Raw genomic sequence first — 17550 nt, 5'->3', positions numbered from 1 at the left:
CCAAGAAACCAAAGGCAGCTCACTAACAGCTGCTCACCTTATTAAGTTTGTCAGGAGTAGCAGCAACGTGCAATTCAAACAGCAGTTCCGTGAGCATGCTGACAAACTCTTCTCCCATATCTGCTGCAAGAAAAAACAAGACAATTTTTGTCACGATGTTACTGCTATAATATTTTATATAATGAAATACATCCAGCCAAATAGTTTCCCCAAGCATTCCAGTGCTTGAATAACAGTGACAGTGAGACCAGATAAGGATGTGTGGGGGTGTGTATGTGCATGCTCAAATAAAGAAGAGCACAAGCAACAGGGATACCTGCACAGCCAGATATGCCAGCTTGACACTTCAGCTGGAACTCTTTCTACCACATTCTAAATTCCACTAAGTTTCACAAAAACAGGTAAGATGGCAAGAAATGGCATGACCCCATGTTATAAGACAAAAAATCCCTGACCCACAAAATAACCAAAGAAGAGATACGAATCTATTCTTTCAAATCAGGGAATAAAAACTGAAGCACGGCCAGATATGAGTAAGTTTCAGAAGAAATATACTGTTCTCTCATACTGTTCATACATGTCCTCTATTGCTCTGCCTGCAAACCACAGCTAAGAAGTGTGCTTTATTTCAATTTTAAGGTTGAGATTTGCCTAAAAGAAGAATGTTTTTTGGTTTGCTTTGGAGTGATGTGCCTCAAAGAATCTGCACATTTATTTAAGAAGATTTATGAGCAAAAGTAAGTATCAATAGTATTTGAACTTCATCTTTCTTATATATTCTTCTTTGGCTACTGGCAGATGACATATTCTAACATGCTCTAAGTTTCTGAAAATTCATATTTTGGTTGGTTCTCTTCATCTGCACTTACTGAGTTTGGAATCTACATTAAGATTTCCTGATGGATTACCCAGAATCCAGATTTTTACCCTTACGACACTAAAAGGTCAGAATCCCCATACTGAGCTTGATAAAAGTCCAGCTACTTCAAAAATTAATTTCATGCCTTGCTATATTCCCATTTCTTTTGTTCATTTCTTAGGTAGGCCAGATTTTCCATTTTTATGGAAAAAAAACCCTATGCTTTATTGCACTAGGAAGCACAGTCTTCAGTACTGGATTTGAAAGCAGAAAGCCATTACTTTCCATTGAGTTTGGGGATTTTGGTAGAACTATTTACAGTGCCTTGCAACATATGGAAAGGTGGCAAAATCTGACACTCAGATTATACGCTCGTAGAGGGAAGGACATTTCGCCCTTGCTTGTAAGGAGAGTGCTCATCTTCGGTGCTATAAAGTAAGTTAGTACTTAGGACAAAGAATTCTTCACCTGCAACGACCAAGTCTTAACAGCAGGGGAACAGGTCAAGAAATTTGTAGTCTGGCAGGGCAAAGAGATGCACAGAGTTAATTTCATTCCTGTCCTTATCAGTAAATTTTGGCAATAGGATTTTCAGGCAATACAGTACCTCATGGATACACTGTACTCACTTGTTCTTAAAACAACGCCAAACTATTTTATGAATGGCAGCATGCTGAAAACTGATAAGGACTTCATTGCATCAGTGCAAAATTACCAGAAATGTTGATAGCTGGGATATTCAGTTGAATACTCACTTTGGTTACTGTCTCCCTAAACCTCACATATGAAATTATTGGTGTTAATGGCTTTCAAAATGTAGATAAAGCTACTTTTTCAGATATTCTCCTCTTATTATTTCATAAACAACTGAAACGAAAAGAAGCTGCAGTGAAAAATACATGAAAAGTTTGCATAAACAAAATGAGAGAAAATATTAAAGAGAAGGTCATGCATGTGGCTTTCTGCTACTTGTGTTCTTTGGTGGGTTTTTTCACATCAGTTTTGCACCTATCTGACTGTTAAGCAAAGGCATAAAAAAATACTACGATTTCAAAGTCGCCAAGAACAAAGCCTAGCCCAAATCCTTACCTGAAACAGTCCTCCAAAGATCACTGAAGTAATTTCTCCTTGTGTAGGAGTGTTTATGGTAGAAAATAAAGCAGCACTAACATCAGAATCTCACTCAGATTCTGAGTCTAGGATAAGAAGAGATCCTGAGAATTTGCGTAAACCAAACTGTCACCCTTTTCAAACACTTGAATGCAAACTACTGGTTTTTCTCCCATTGAGCCTTTTTTCTTTTTTTCTTTTTTTCCTGAATATATATAGCACTGACAAATAACACCATATAAACAACATGACTCGGATGCCAAGAAAATGATAGCAAATTAGCAATAAGTGGTAATTAGCTTGTTTTCAAATACTGCTCAGTGGCTAGATAAGATTTTCAAACACTACCACTTAATCTCTGCCTTTTTTAGGAAGCTGTCTTCCTTGCATAAGGAAAAAAAAACCCCATGCTTTATTGCAGTAGGAAGCACAAAGCAAAATACTGCTGAAGGACAGTTGTAGTTTTAACCTGTTTAGCAAGCAGGATTAAAACCAAAATTCCTCCAAAGAATTTAACATAGCCTGCTATCTCTTGCTATATTAGCTAGCTTAAGTATATAATATATAATTCTATGTAAGAAATACACTATAAAAGAGCATATGGCTTACTTGGTTTTATAATGTAAAACCTATTTGTACAGAATTGTAGGCTCAGCCCTAACAGAAAGCTGCTCTGAGAAGTGATTAACCTTTCTACTCTTTTGGTTCCTCCAATGCAACCAGAAATTTATCTGTAGTTCAAATGCTAATAAATCTTGAGCCTGATCATACCAAAGGACGTGCGTCATTTAGAACTGCTGCCTGAAGTAAAACCCATTCAGCTGTAAGGTGGGGAGAACATGTCTGGTTATTATTTCCACTGCCATAGCAAAGAGGAAGTGTTTCACTGCTGAGTGGTTTGTTTTCGCAGGAGAAAACCTGCAGTACACTTTGACTTGGTCATTCTTTTTTTTTTTCAAGGTGCTCATTGCCTTGGTTCCAGCCCATTCAAAAGCCCAGTTAAAATTTCAAGGAGCATGATCAGCAGCTGTTCTTTACTCAAAAACCAGAACTTCTGATCTACAGAGAAAGCACCACTTGGTGCAAGAAACAGAGCATCTCCTGGGGCTGGTTTCAAAGCAAGGGACTATTTCCCACAGAAGTTAAGGAACAACAGACATCTCATGAATCCTCACCCCTAAGCAGGTAATACACTTTCTTGACTTCTATTTCTCACAATGCCATGGAGGAATGCAGGATTTTAAGAGTAACAAGGGGGGAAAACCAGCACAAAACTCTACCGTACTAATACTACATACTAATACTACACTGTCTCCCATGGTGAGAAACAATGAGCTCCCCGTGAGAGGGATCAGGTGAGCTGAGTGAGCACTGCCACAAGGAGCAGTCTGAGAAGAAATGATCTTGCTGTTAGAACATGTAGATGTTAAAACAGTTTTTCTAACTTTTAAGAAGGCCAGTTACAGCACACTTGTGCTACTGGAACTTATTTCTCACCCTCCACATGCCATGTCTTGCCAGACAATACCTTTAAAGCAGTTTTGCCACTGTGCTTCAAAGTGGCTTCCATTCAAAAAATTCAGGGTTCTTAAGTCTCTTGATTACACTCTAATCTTTTATCAGTCTAGCAAGGGAGGAAGTTGCTGAACAGAATAGCATTTTTAAAAACTTCAAAACTTTCAGATAATATAATGTCATAAACAGATTCTGTAAGAAAAATTCAGTTATCCAAGAAGTTACTATTTTCTCTTATGTTTTGCTTTCATTGACAATAGAGCAAAGTGATATGATATTTATTTATATTTTATTTCCTATCTCTCACACTTCAATCACAATATAAATTCAAAATTAGGCATTGATCAACTTCCAGAGCTTTAAGAGTATTAATTTTAATCTCTACCTTCTGAAGAGTACTAGGATATCAGAAATTATAGTTCAGTTTGTAATTTTTAAAATTACTAGATCAAGACGCAACAATTATTCATTTGGTTAAGTCTCTGTATTTCTAATTACCTTTTTGTGCCTGCATCACTTCGTCATCTGATTCCTTTGGAACAAAAATCTCTTTTATAGCAATTAAGTCATTTTTCACAGTCTCCAACTGTTCTCCATCAAGTGTTGCTAAATGTGCCTGAATCTGTAAAAGAAAGGACAGTGAGTATTTCTAACCAAAACAGAGTATTACTTAAATGCTAATTTAGAACTTGATACCAAAATAGGATAAGAAATGGAAACTCCCATTATGCTCAAATCTTGTCTCTAACCCTGCAATGTAGATATATATTTTAGTTCTCATCAACAGAATTTGATGAGTATCACAAAAATTACACCAGCCTTGCCAGATCATCAGGTCTCCACCTCTCCGCAGAACATGAGTTTTGAGCTACAATCTATGGTTTAATTGCAAACTGTAATAGGCATTTTGAGATTGCTTGGATGAAGACAGCAGGCAAAAAGAACACAGGCAGAATGGTTAGTCTGAGCACTCATAGGAAGAGTTGGAAAAAGAAGCTTGTTTCCCCTCCTTCAAAACATAGCCAAAATTATTGACAGTTTATCTGTCCTGAAGAATGTATTGACAGGTCTTTGCATGCCTCAGGTATCTGCAAGTCCCTCCCTATCTAATAGAGTGGCACATCTAAGAGGGATGGAAACAGATTCTTTGAATCGCTGTTTGTACTACAGTTACATGGTGTTAATCCCGTGGGTGCACTCTCTGCCTGGGGAAGCCAAGAGAAGCTTGGAGCCTTTTCTCCCCTTGATACAAAATTTTACTTGTATGTTTCAAGGGACTTTTAAAAATCTTGATAGATGTACAGACTGCCTCAGTGTAAGACTGGGTAAAGCCGTTACTTTCTTACTTGTGTTTATGTCTGCATGTCTATGTATTGTCCTCATGTCTGGATCTTGTGCTCAAGGTTAAGTGCAAGATAGAGCCAGGAGACTTTAACTCAGGTTGTGAAGGTCTACTAAGGGCTTTTTTCTCCCTTTACAGAGCATTATCCATTTCAAGGGCTAACCAGGAGCTTTTTTTTTCATGGAAACTTTTAAAATAAAAGCTTAAACACATATTTTAATCCCTGCTATTAGAAGCATGTAGGACATGAGCAATGCCTTCAGTCCCTCTTGCACTCCTCCTTGGGCTTTTGGGCTGTTAGAAGAGGTCTCAAGCTTGCAGTATTGTTATGTATTTTGTGCATGTGTGCATACATGTGTGGTCGAGCAAGCTGATTGTCCCGCTCTCTCTGCTCTGGTGCGGCCCCACCTTGAATATTGTGTGCAATTTTGGTCACCACAATATAAGAAAGATATTAAGCTATTAGAGAGTGTCCACAGGAGGGTAATAAAGATGGTGAAGGACCTTGAGGGGAAGCTGAGTGGTTGAGGGCACTTGGTCTGTTCAGTCTGGAGAAGAGGAAACTGAGAGGAGACCTCATTGCAGTCTACAACTCTTCATGAGGGGAAGAGGAGGGGCAGGCACTGATCTCTTCTCTCTGATGACAGTGACAGGACCCAAGGGAATGGCCTGAAGTTGTGTCAGGGGAGGTTTAGGTTGGAGATTAGAAAAAAGTTCTTCCCCCAGAGGGTGGTTGGACACTGCAACAGCCTCCCCAGGGAATTGGTCAGAGCACCAAGCCTGACAGAGTTCAGGAAGCATTTGGACAATACTCTCAGGTACATGGTGTGACTCTTGGGATGGTCCTGTGCAGGCCTAAGGGTTGGACTTGATGATCCTGGTGGGTCCTTTCCAACTCATCATATTCTGTGATTCTGTGATTTATCAGGGAATTGAACTTGCTGATCCACACAGTTGCCTTAAATCCTGTAGTAGTGAGTAGGACTATGTACAAAAGGTTATCTAGGACATAACATGATGTGCATCAGAAACCTCATGGAAACATCCTGTGTGAGTCTTAATCACCCTGTGGTATTTCACAGTAAATTAAAAAAGTGTTGTTGCATGAAATTAACCTGAACTTGTTTTCTGTCTATCTCCTTCCTGTTTTGTGGGTGGGGGTTTGGTTGTTTTGTTTTTGTTGTTGTTGTTTGAGTTTTTTTCCCAAAAGCAGTCCCTTCAATCTTACACGTGGGGTTTGAATTTATAGTTTGTCATCCAAACATAATTACAAAAAATAAAATCAACACTGACAGCATGTACCTGTTATTAATTAGTGAGGGCAAATAGAACATTTTAAAAAATTAGTTGGTTACGTTTTATTAAAAAGTACCCCACATGCCAAGGAATGCTAATTACAAAAACCAAACAAACCAACCAAACCAAACCAAAACAAAAAAACCCCACTTCCAACTCCTCCCTTGTTTTTAAGAAATTTATTCAGAAAACTTTTTCAATATGAAAAGACCACTGCTGGGAAGGTACAAAATTCTTTTAGTCTACTATTGAAGATCTACTAGCAGAGTCAATGAACTGAGAGATTAAATTAGAATATATATTTATCATACAGGCCTTAGTAACATTACCATGTTCTTCAGAGAGACATTTGTATACTTCCAGTAATAGTACCTTGGGATAGTTTTATGTAACTTTAAAAACTAACACAATATGAACAGAATAAGTAATCTGGAACTTATTTTAATTCTCCAGCCTCCAGATGTAGTAGGTCTGGAATTTCCAAATCTAAGTATTTGTGCCTGATACAAAACTAAGACTTCAGCCTCCTTGCAAATTCTGCACATTTGGAAGATGTCTGCATAGTGTCACAAGCTGAAAAATACACACTATCTGTGGTCCTAACAAAAATAACTTTAAGTTATGAAGTTGTTTGTTCTGAGTTAATCTTGGAGTTAAATTTTAGGTATACTGAGATTGAGTTCCTAAAGCCCAGGGCTGGCCCAAGGGACCAATTCAGCTTTCACTGAAGTTGATGGAAAACTTATTGTTCATGCCACAGGCACTTGCATAATGAAATTAATGTAAAGATGAATTTTTTTACCAACTGTATTGATTTATGCTGTCTGCATACTGTACCTGAGCTTCACTTTCATTTGAGAGGATTTCCAGAGCTTCAAGATGAGACAAACCTTGGAATTCATCAAAAAGTAGTCCATAATGTGCTGTTCTTTCAACTGTAACTTGCTGGGCCCGCCTCTGTTTCTCTTTTTCTTTAGCTTCTCGCAAAAGCTGCAAAATATACATCATTGATGTTGTTTTATTGATACTGCTATAAGTGTGACAGATTTTATTACTGTCTGCTTCTGGTTGTATAGGAAGTAGCAATAAAATTTGGGACTATATTACACCTGCAGAGCTAAAATTTTAGAGATGAAATAGCTAACTTCTTTTTTGATAAATTTTTCTAATAAAGTATTTAAGTATTACTCTAAGTGGAGTACTTGCTAACAATCTTTTTTTTAAAAAACAATGAACAAACACATAATCTTGCCTATATTCTCAAAAGCAATGTCAGCTATGGATATCGTACAATAAATTTCACCACCAATTATAATGAAAGAAAAATAAAAAGGACTATTTCATATGCAGCCTTAAAGAGCCATGCAATCCATTCCACAGACCACAAAATTGGAAGCAGATTATTTTCAGGACCTACCCACCTACTTGCATAATTAATGCACCTACAGAAATATTTCCTTTAAAATATTTTTAACAATACTAAAGTCAGTTTTATGTGACAGCAGGACTGACATGTTATGACTTCTACCAAAGGTGGGGCAGAACTACACTCTATATACTTGGGGATATTTTGGAGTGATCTTACACACTTCTCTCAGTGTATAAGAGGGTTAGAGTAGTGTATCCAATATGATCTTCTACTCCTTCCTTCTATTCCAAGGAATAAATGGCTTCTCATATGAATTTACTACAGTAAAGGTGGTAAATACATCTGAACTGCATCTTAAGTCATGTGCAAGCCTCTGAATACAGGTGAACTCCCATCACTTACTCTATTCCATCATTTAAAATTTCTACAATATTCTCTTCAGTGATTCATTTGTTACAAAAGACTTATGATCGTAGATTTTTCCCCTGAAGTCTTCACCTTCAAAAGACAACTCACAAAGTTTTATGAACGCATCACTGCAAAGGAAGCACTGTCTTACATGTGCAACCCATGAGAACTGATTTATGTTGTATTCTGCCTCATGACTTTATGTGCAAATTCATGCATGTTGTTTAGGAAGACATTCTCAAAAGCTCATTTTAACCTTGTAGGCCTTGACAAGAGTTAATTGCTTTTGGCCTAGTACAACAGTATCAGTCTGTTCATACTTAAAAAGAAACACCTTGCTCCTCTCCACGAGGAAGTAAACATGCAGTAAAACTAAATGTTGTTCGCAATGTCTATTGATTTCTACAGCCTCCCTCCTCTCAGTGTCTGGAGAGGTGAAATAACTTTGTACTGACATCATTTACACTTCTTTCCTGATTTTATAGTTTCTCTGAACTTTAAAATATACGAGTCACAACTGCAAACGGGTACCATTTGTTTAGATGGATGTTAAGATACAATTTTTCATAGCATTAATTCCTAATGCCATATTCAAGTGTTACTCAGTTCCAAGGAAAATAGTATAGTAATGTTTATGCTGGAAGTTATCTATCTACAGCTGTTATCAAAACACCGACAATTTGATTTTGTCTCCAGAGTGTAATGATTTATCACCACCCACACTATTTTATTTAAATCAGCTGTTGCATATGTGATTATGCAGAAAAGATGACTTTACGTTTTCTTTTGTGGTTCTGTGAAGAAAAATAAAGTGGAGGAAATATAAAGCATAATATTTATTTCCATAAACCTAGCCAACATCTACTGCAATAAATAAAACCTCTCCCTGAGGCATCTGAACTTCTGGAAAAAGAATCTGAAATTGCATTGACTGAGTAGTATTTAAATAAATCCAACCTGAGATAGTGACACTGTTCTCGCCATCAGTGTTTTGGTTCTTTTAAATCCAGGATCACTTTCTGCAAGGACATTCATGGTTGTCTTCCCAATGAATTCCAAAGCATCTAAGCCTCCAGATAATACACTTTTCCCCTGTATAAAATAATGCAATGTGGTTATTTTCTTACCACTTTATGATAATATGAACTGTTAAGAGGAGTGCTTTTGTCAACATCATCTTTGAATGTTCAGGTCCCTAAATTTTCTATACTTTAACTAACAACACGTTTACTTTATTCTGAATATATTTTCCAAAAGGAAAAAAAAGGAGCTACACAGATATTTCTAGTTAATTAGAAGACTTACACTGCAGGAAATGTAACAATTGTTGCCAATAAAAAAAAAATATTATGAATAATATCACAAAGGGCTGGAGCACATCTCCTGTTAAGACAGACTAAGAGAGCTGGGGCTGGTCAGCCTGGAGAAGAGAACCCTCCAAAGAGACTTTCTAACAGCCTTAGAGTACCTAAAAAGGACCTATAGGAAGGCTTGAGATGGACTTTTTCAAAGGGCAAGCAGTGATAGGGCAAGACAGAATGGCTTTAAATTGGAAAAGGGTAGATTTAGATTGGATATCAGGAAGAAATTCTTCATTATGAACATGCAGAGGCACCGGAACTACAGAAGTTCTGGATGCCTCACCCCTGGAAGTGTTCAAGGCCAGGCTGATCAGATTTTGAGCAACCTGGTCTAGTGAAAGATGTCCTTACCTATGGCAGGGGGTTGGAATTAGATGATCTTTAAGGTCCCTTCCAACCTTAACCATTCACTTTAATTTCACCCAGTAGCATCTAGTTTGAGGAAGTGTATCTTAGATACGAATAGTATTGAACCAAGTCCATCATGAACCTTGCCTTACCTAACTAATTTTTAAAACTTTAACACTTGTGATGACTCTGGGACTGTCTTTTTAAAAACATACATTTTTCCTATGTCTTCATATTTTTCATGTGCACTGAAGAAGAAATTTCACTGGCTAAAGGTTTTTTTTTCAGTCTGGATTATGCATCTGTCAGATACTCAAATGCTGATGTAACCTGGTATAACTAAAATCCTTCCAAAGTATCAAATAGCATTACAGGAGACTTACTGAGACCTTAAGTGATTCTTTTTGTACCACATTCATCCCTGTGGTATAGTAGCATCGCCAGGCTGCCTACAAGCACATTTCTCTTATTTGTGATCTTATACAATCCTCAAGTAAACTTACTTGTGTCTAGCTCTCACAAGCTCCAGGTTCTGTAGCAAGTCTTAGGAATAATCTATAGGAATATCCTTCTGGCCCTAAAATGTTTGATATTAGAATGATAAGGTACTCAGAGTGAACTGGATATACACTAAAAAAAGAATTGCCCGTTTGTAAAACATGCTCACTGGGGAGTTAGTCTTCTATACCTTTATAGACTTTATATAGTATTTTCTTATTTTATCAGCCTTCAAAAATTATAACAAATCAGTTTCTCAGGAAGGACTTAACTATAAAAAAAGTAGTAACTGACTCACTTATGTTCCACCTTTTTTTTTTTTATTTTTATTTGATAGTTTAATTTAACAGCTATTTTGTCATGGAAAAGACCCTAAACAGACTTAAAAAACAGAACTGTTTTTACAAAACCTACAACTTAAAAAATGTGACCTACTGTCAAGTTGAACCCAAAAATAATGAGAAATAACTAGAGAAGAGAGGCCAGCTAAAATGACTCACTGTGTTCTGTACAGCATTAGTGATAGCTGACAGCATGCCACGAGATCCAGATGAAGGAGAAGAAGGAATATTCTCAGAAGAGCTTTGGTCCAGAGGATCTTCTGCTTCTAACAAGAGGAAAAAAAGCAGGTTACAAGCATACTTTCAACTCTGCAAGACACAAATTACAGTAAGCTGGATTCTGTGATCAAAATCTTAAAATTTTGTAAATTGAACTAATTGGCAGTGTCAAAGAGTTTTGTCCAATTTCAGTGAACTTGAACTTACTTGTAATTGGTGTTTCAGCTGTAGGAGGTTCTGCTGCTTCTGAAGATGCTGAACTTGCACTATGAATTCTTAGAGTAGTTCCTGCTTTTTCCTTTACTGCTGTTATTCCATGGCCTGAAGCAGAGATAGATTTTAAATTATATGATCTGAAAACTTATAACTAGTAGTGCATAGTATTCTTATAATCCACGAATTCTGACAGTCAAAATAACTATTAAACTTACCTAAATTGCCTAATTTTTTCTGGATTAATAATTCACTTCTTCTACTGTATCAGTATAATAACTCAATAGAAATTATAAAGCTGAAATATAATACAAATTACTCTGGTTCTGAAAAGTCAGACTTGTTTCAGTGGCACAAGTTAGTTTGGTTCCCGTTTTTTGAAATGCTAAATATTCTACTGCAACTAGTTTAAACAGAAATTGATGATCTTCCTAAGGCCATAGGGTTTGACCTCATCTGATTTTCAGAATTCTAGAACAATTAACGCAAAATTAATGGACTGTGTGACTGCAGGGCTGGGTAAGGAACTTGTTCTTCAGTCTTCGGCATAGGGGCTATGTCAGGCAAGTATTTTGTGAATACTGACTCCAATCCTCAAAGTTATTTTAGGATTTAGCTCCTCAGTTGCTCATTTGAAGTCAAATTCTAAAGTATCTCTCCTCAAAGCTACTATTTAAATACACTCTGTAAAGTCTGCTAATGTCAGTTCACATAGACAGAACTCTTCTTCCTGTGGTAGCTGATCTCCTATGGAGATTCTGACACCTTTACCTGATGCATACACAGTGACTCCCGAGCCCTCTATGGTCTAGTTTAATATGTAAAAAAAATGTTTTTACCATTTTTATCTGAATATTTTTGACAGAACAGGATTACTTTTCTACACAGAGTTTATTTACACTAGCAGATCACAGGGACAGGTAACATCTTGCCGTGGGATAGGGAGGATTGACCGGTAGTCAGCAAGGGGAGGCGGTATCTTCCTAATCTGCACCAAGCATAGTTGAAAAATGCTGTCCTTAAAAAAGATTACTCTGAATTTGTCTGTCTATTTTGCTTCCGAATATGTCCACAAGTATGTCCATGATATGCTTCTCTCGTTACAAACAATACAGCTAGTACATCTTCTTCTGCTGGAAGTTTCTGCATATCAACTGAGGTGCAATAAGTAAACAACAAATCAGACAAGCAAGACTTAAACACCTGCAGTGACAGGATGTGATTTTTTCTTGCACAGTACATTGCTACTGTATCTTACTTACAACTGATCACTTCTGGCAGCCGGATAATCCAGAGTGCTTTAACTATCTGCCTAACTACTCATGAGAAGTGTTAATGACAATTTCATACTTCTTTGGTTAAATTGAACTGTAAATAGATAAATTATTGCAGAAAAGGTATTAATACAGATGCTCTGGCAAATATCTAGACATCTGAGGTACAAAGTTAAGCATAATGATTCATTAATGTTGCCCACACTTTCACACAACTGCATGTATTGTATTAGAGAAGTTCAAAGCATTTTTTCTGAGTTATATTAACTACAACAAAATAGCCTATCATTTGCCAGTGCTCTGCAGTGTTCGAAATAAACATATACATATAAGTGTATGTGTAGTCATATAAGTATGCTTTTGAACATCTGATTAAAATAAAGATGCAGCAAATCTCTTTGAAATGGAGTAGGAGAAAGGAAAGCTTAGATTTATGATTCTATGATTTCCAGATGGCTTGCACATCAGGTGCTCTGTGAATTCAGTAATAAATATACTTTAGAAAACATATGTGAAACTACTGATCTTTCAGCACTACTGGAAGATCACATACACGAAAACTGGAGTATCTGAAGGAAAACATAAACAACAGATATACCCTAAGGAACAGATCAGCAGAAACAAGGAATTTCATAAGCTGCATGAGCTCCTGATGTTTTACACTGAAACAGGGAGCCTGGGCAGGTAAATGCTTTTACCTGTCTACAGAAAATATGTGACTTTTGTCTATTTCATCTCATGGCTTACAAGATGCAGTAGTACCTCCAACTGCATGGGACATGCCAGGTTATGCACCACAGTGATTTAAGTCATTATTGGGAAAATTTCATGCCTTTTGCAAAGTCTGTTCCAGTGCAGTGTACTTCTTAGTCTAATCCCAGTCTCCCACAGATTTTGATGGGTTCCATGAAAATATTAGCATGAATAGATTCTGGAGTCATTTGTTTAATCCCCAAATTCCTAGGTCTTACTTAAATGACTATTAATTGTGCTTTTAAACTAATGTAATAGGTACTAATGTAATGTAATAGGACTTAACTGACTGGACTTGCTAACATGGTACTCTGGTCCTGTAATTATATAAAAAGTCTCTATGAACATCAAGCAAAAATTTCAACTCTGTGTGAATGTTATAGATTTTCAGATTATTTTCTCATTCTTTTTTCTGTATCTAAACATTTTTAAATTTTATTTTTGATAGCTTTCAACTGATTTTCATAGTTTTGCAGACAAGCTAATATTTCCAAGAAGAGAGGGCACATATTTGCTGTATTGATATTTACAGACTTAAAAAAGGCAGCATTTTTGGGTCTGTGGTTACATGCACTAGAATGCTAAGAAAATATTCCAGGTCAGCTAGGGGTGGCTTTGCTGAACTAAGCTGTACGGCACACATATTTTACTACAACAGCAAAACCAGATGAGATAAGAAGACCACAACTGAAGCAACAGTTAGATACACATGTGCACAAACGTGGCAGAAGTACATGTTGTTTGGGAAATGAAAATTATTATTTGTAATTTCAAAAGGCACAGAAATAAAAGAGGTCATGGGAGATAAGCCTACATTTTAGAGATAAGGTTTTGTTATACTGTGTGTGGTAATGCAACTGAGCTGATATTGTAAAATTAGGACACCTCTGAAGTCCCCATTTACTCTTTTGTAACAGCAGAGCTATGCAATGGGCTTTGTTAACCCCATGCTTTTGGAAGAAATCACCTTTTTTCTCCTGTGTGGTTGCTTTTATTTCTTGTGCCTCCACGATTCCTTGCCTTTGTATTGGCTGGCAATCTCAACAGCATATTACTGTTCCTGTTGCTACCTGCGTTCTTCCATTTGAAGAGGAAGGTTTTGCAAGCAGTGCCCAACAATGTGACCTGCCTTTCAGTTTGCCCAATCTGCCCAAGGCCAGATTACAGCACTCACAAATGCTTTGGTCATATCCCACTTCACTGCAGGCTCTCTTATCTTCCACCCCAGCTTAGTAGTTTTGGATTCCCTGCAGAGCCGAAAAAGGCCAACAGACACCTCTGGAGGTCAGTTAGCATGTTTAAATTTTAACTACTCCCTTTAGGAATCTCTGTCCCTCATCCATCTGGTACTACTCCCAGGCAACTGAAATCCCTACGTCAGTGGTGCAGATAGGGAAGAAGAGTTTGAGATTTTTCTTCCTGGCTACCACACAGCCTTTATAACCTGTTATACACCATTCACTTCTGATGAACATCTCATCAAAATTTAGTCTATTAGTGAAGCTTCATCTTGTTCAAGCTAAAAGTGAAGACTGAGGCCTTAAACTAGCATCTTTCACTAGCTGAGAAACTAAGGAACCTGAAGCTGGCTCGAAGAGAATCACTCCACTACATGAAGTGTAGAGATATAAAAAAGCCATCTGTGCTCGGGTTTTGTACACTAAGAAGTCAGACCCCATTGTACTCACTTTTAGGCTACTGTATTGGCATTCCAGTCATTTCAAGCCTTTAGAAATTTCTCTTCCTTGTAGTTAAAACAAAAACACAGGTAGATTCTGATAGTACCTATGCTATCTAGTTTATAAATCAGGAATCACTCCAATTAAGGTAGCAGATGAGACTTGATTCGGATCTCGTTATTCCAATGGTTAAAGGTTTCAGTAATAGCAATAGGCATAACGGATGTTACAACAATTTGTTGGTTCTCAATCTCTAGTAAACTATAAGCCCATACCAAAAGACATAAAGACAGCAAACGGGACTGCCTGCCCCAAAACCATGTCCACAGTTCCTCTCATCTGTTTATTGCATTCTGAATTCTTAAACAGGAGGAGCTGTAAAAAAGGGGGTTGCTGCTACAGCAGCTGTAAGGTGTTATTTACAAAACAGTTGAGTGACCACCATGTGATTTCAGGCCCAAAGCAGTTTTCCCTTAATCACCTGAATTTATGCAATAAAAAAAAAAGTCTTCTGAAGAGATTACCTATCCTTTTTATGATCACATAAATTACAAGCATAACACCCAGCCTTTTATTCTTGTTTGTTTTAATATTGTACTTTATTTCACACAGGGAAATAGTAACTATAGAGAATGGAAAAGACACTCACCATGTTTAAATACTTTAGTTTCACATTACCTGAAGCATTTGCATTTCCATTCCACACAGATGTCAACTTAAACTATGCAATGCTGATTATTACACATACCCAGATGTAGTAATATCCAAGCTCATGAACACAGTGATATCTCAAGTGACATTTCATTCTGTCATACTGAGTAACAAAAAATAGTTTTCAGCATACCAGGGAGATACACACATATGGGTGTCTGATATTTTCATGTGCCATTCTGATAGCTAAGGAACTAGAGGAGGAATATACACAAGAACAAAATAATCATGATAGCAGAACATTAATTGCAAACAATGCATGAGAGAGATGCATTAAGCAGCTTTATACTGTGAATTTCAGAGACCACGTGAATGAAACAGCTGGGTTACTTTTTTTACTACTTTTGCTGTGTAAGAGGTATTGAAAGATGTTGGTCTTAGCCATGGCCCTAAAGGTAAAACGCTTTAAACTTACATGGAGTGAAGCACATGAACACAGTATGATAGAGAACAGATTTTACTTGGAAATGTAGCTTCTGAGCACTGTAACTTCAGCACTTTATGAATGCTATAACTCACCCAAAACAGCAGAGTATATGGAAGACAAAGGCTTGTAGGAGAAGGTAGTAACTTTCATTAAGCTAGCAGACAGCTTACTTGGAAGAAAAATAAATCAGGCAAGCTTTCAAGCATACAAGATCTTTTAAAAATGGAAGTCACAAGCTTCCAGTACAGACTGAAAATGTATTTTGCTTCACATAAGCCCTGCAGATAAAAAGTTTGCTGTTGCAGCTAAGCTAACATAATGGATCTTGGTGCAGGTGTGGGAGGTTTTGCTCCTTCCAATGTTCCATACTTGTCCCTTCTGCTTGCCCTCACACTGATCTCAGGTTCAAGGGGCTGAAGAGGCAGAAAATGGATTTTTCTTTCCTCTAGATTTATTCTTATGTCAGTTTAGCTTCCTAAATTGGATTACAGGGAGCTCAGAGGAGCATGAATGCTGGCACAGGGAGAAAGAGGAAAAGACAGGTGTGGGACTGCACATTTCAGTGGCTACTAGCCATTAACTGGCTTAACTACAATGGTCACCTACTGTGAGAGGGGAGTTTTATCAACCCTGTTACTAAAAGACCAGATGGTGTAATGGTGGATTTACTAAAAAATACAATATAAAAGAAAGAGACTTCAAATGGTGATAATTAGTATGACAAGTTGTGCCTCAGATCACAGTAAACCAACTTCCCCCATCTCATCATTCCAGCAATTATTTCAGTGTCTCTGCTCCATTGTGGTTCCATGAGGGAGGACCTCAAATTTCTTGTACTTTTTAAAAACAAAAAAAATCGCTTCACGTCACTGATGAAGCCGATTCAATAGTTTGTTTAGTGTGACATCTAGCGTCAGAACCCAGACATGGTTTAGGCAGTGACTGCTACTAACCCAAAGGCATTACAAATTCTGTCGTATAGAGGAGTATCACAACTGCCTTGTTGTGGGGACCTTGATCTAAAAAATGTCAAAATCAGTTCAAAGACAACAAACTTTTTTTGGGGAATAGCTATCACCAAAATAGTCCCTGGCTGTATGTGCAGGGTTAGTTAAAGAGGGATGAAGTTCAAATCATGTGAAAACTGCCTCATTATTAGGAACTAAAATGAGTTATGCTAAACAAATGACAACCAAGCAGTAAAAATGCAAATGTGATTGTGAGTTCTATTTCAGGGTTTGAAGGATAATGCAACTGAGATGCCTGGAACAACCATTTCAACTGAGTCTTAAATAGGTAGCAATGTAAGAAAATTTATTTACAGTAAGAACAATCATTCACTGGAACAATCTCACTGGGAATGTGGCAGAGTTCCCATTGCTAGAGGTTTTCAAGATGTGACTGGACACTATGCTAATAATCTCATCTAGATGCACAAAACCTTTCCCACAAAACCCTGGCCTAGAAGATCTTTCGAAGTCCCATCCAATTTGGGCTCTTCTATGATACTATTTGTTAAAAGCAGAATGTATTCGGTTAAACCTTTAAAATTTTATTTAGTCCACCTCAAATTGTTCCTGGTATTTTTACAGAGTACAATTTTGAGGAAAAATATAAGGAATAGAAAGTATTTGTCATATTTCAGCAGACAAGGAACTGTGTTGTACAAATATGATGACAGAGCAACAGAAAAATCACATACCAAAGGCATTGCTGCTAAGTCTTAACTCCAAGAAAGTAGCTTTGCTTATACCACTTGCTACACTGAAGGAAGAAGCAACTTTACCATGGACTGGATCATAGCAAAACTATTTTCTGATGCAGAAT

At 37.2% G+C, this 17550-nt stretch overlaps 1 protein-coding gene across 2 annotated transcripts in view; it reads right to left on the bottom strand.

The window, feature by feature from the left end:
• Positions 1–17550, bottom strand: part of FAM114A1 (family with sequence similarity 114 member A1) — a 32811-nt gene that overhangs the window by 8472 nt on the left and 6789 nt on the right. Inside the window, exons 4-9 of one of the 2 annotated variants that reach the window (XM_027888578.1) lie at positions 10874–10987; positions 10607–10713; positions 8857–8991; positions 6960–7112; positions 3983–4106; positions 38–123 (exon numbers count right to left, since the gene is read on the bottom strand). In XM_027888578.1, the coding sequence (XP_027744379.1) occupies positions 38–123; positions 3983–4106; positions 6960–7112; positions 8857–8991; positions 10607–10713; positions 10874–10987 (719 nt within the window). The remainder of the gene's footprint in view (positions 1–37; positions 124–3982; positions 4107–6959; positions 7113–8856; positions 8992–10606; positions 10714–10873; positions 10988–17550) is intronic. The other variant, XM_027888579.1, reaches the window with a different exon arrangement.

This window comes from Empidonax traillii, unplaced genomic scaffold (assembly GCF_003031625.1).
Source record: "Empidonax traillii isolate 1590-97213 ecotype Southwest subspecies unplaced genomic scaffold, ASM303162v1 scaffold240:size1935192, whole genome shotgun sequence".
NCBI classification, from domain to species: Eukaryota; Metazoa; Chordata; class Aves; order Passeriformes; family Tyrannidae; genus Empidonax; species Empidonax traillii.
This window is presented reverse-complemented; position numbering and strand designations above follow the sequence as displayed.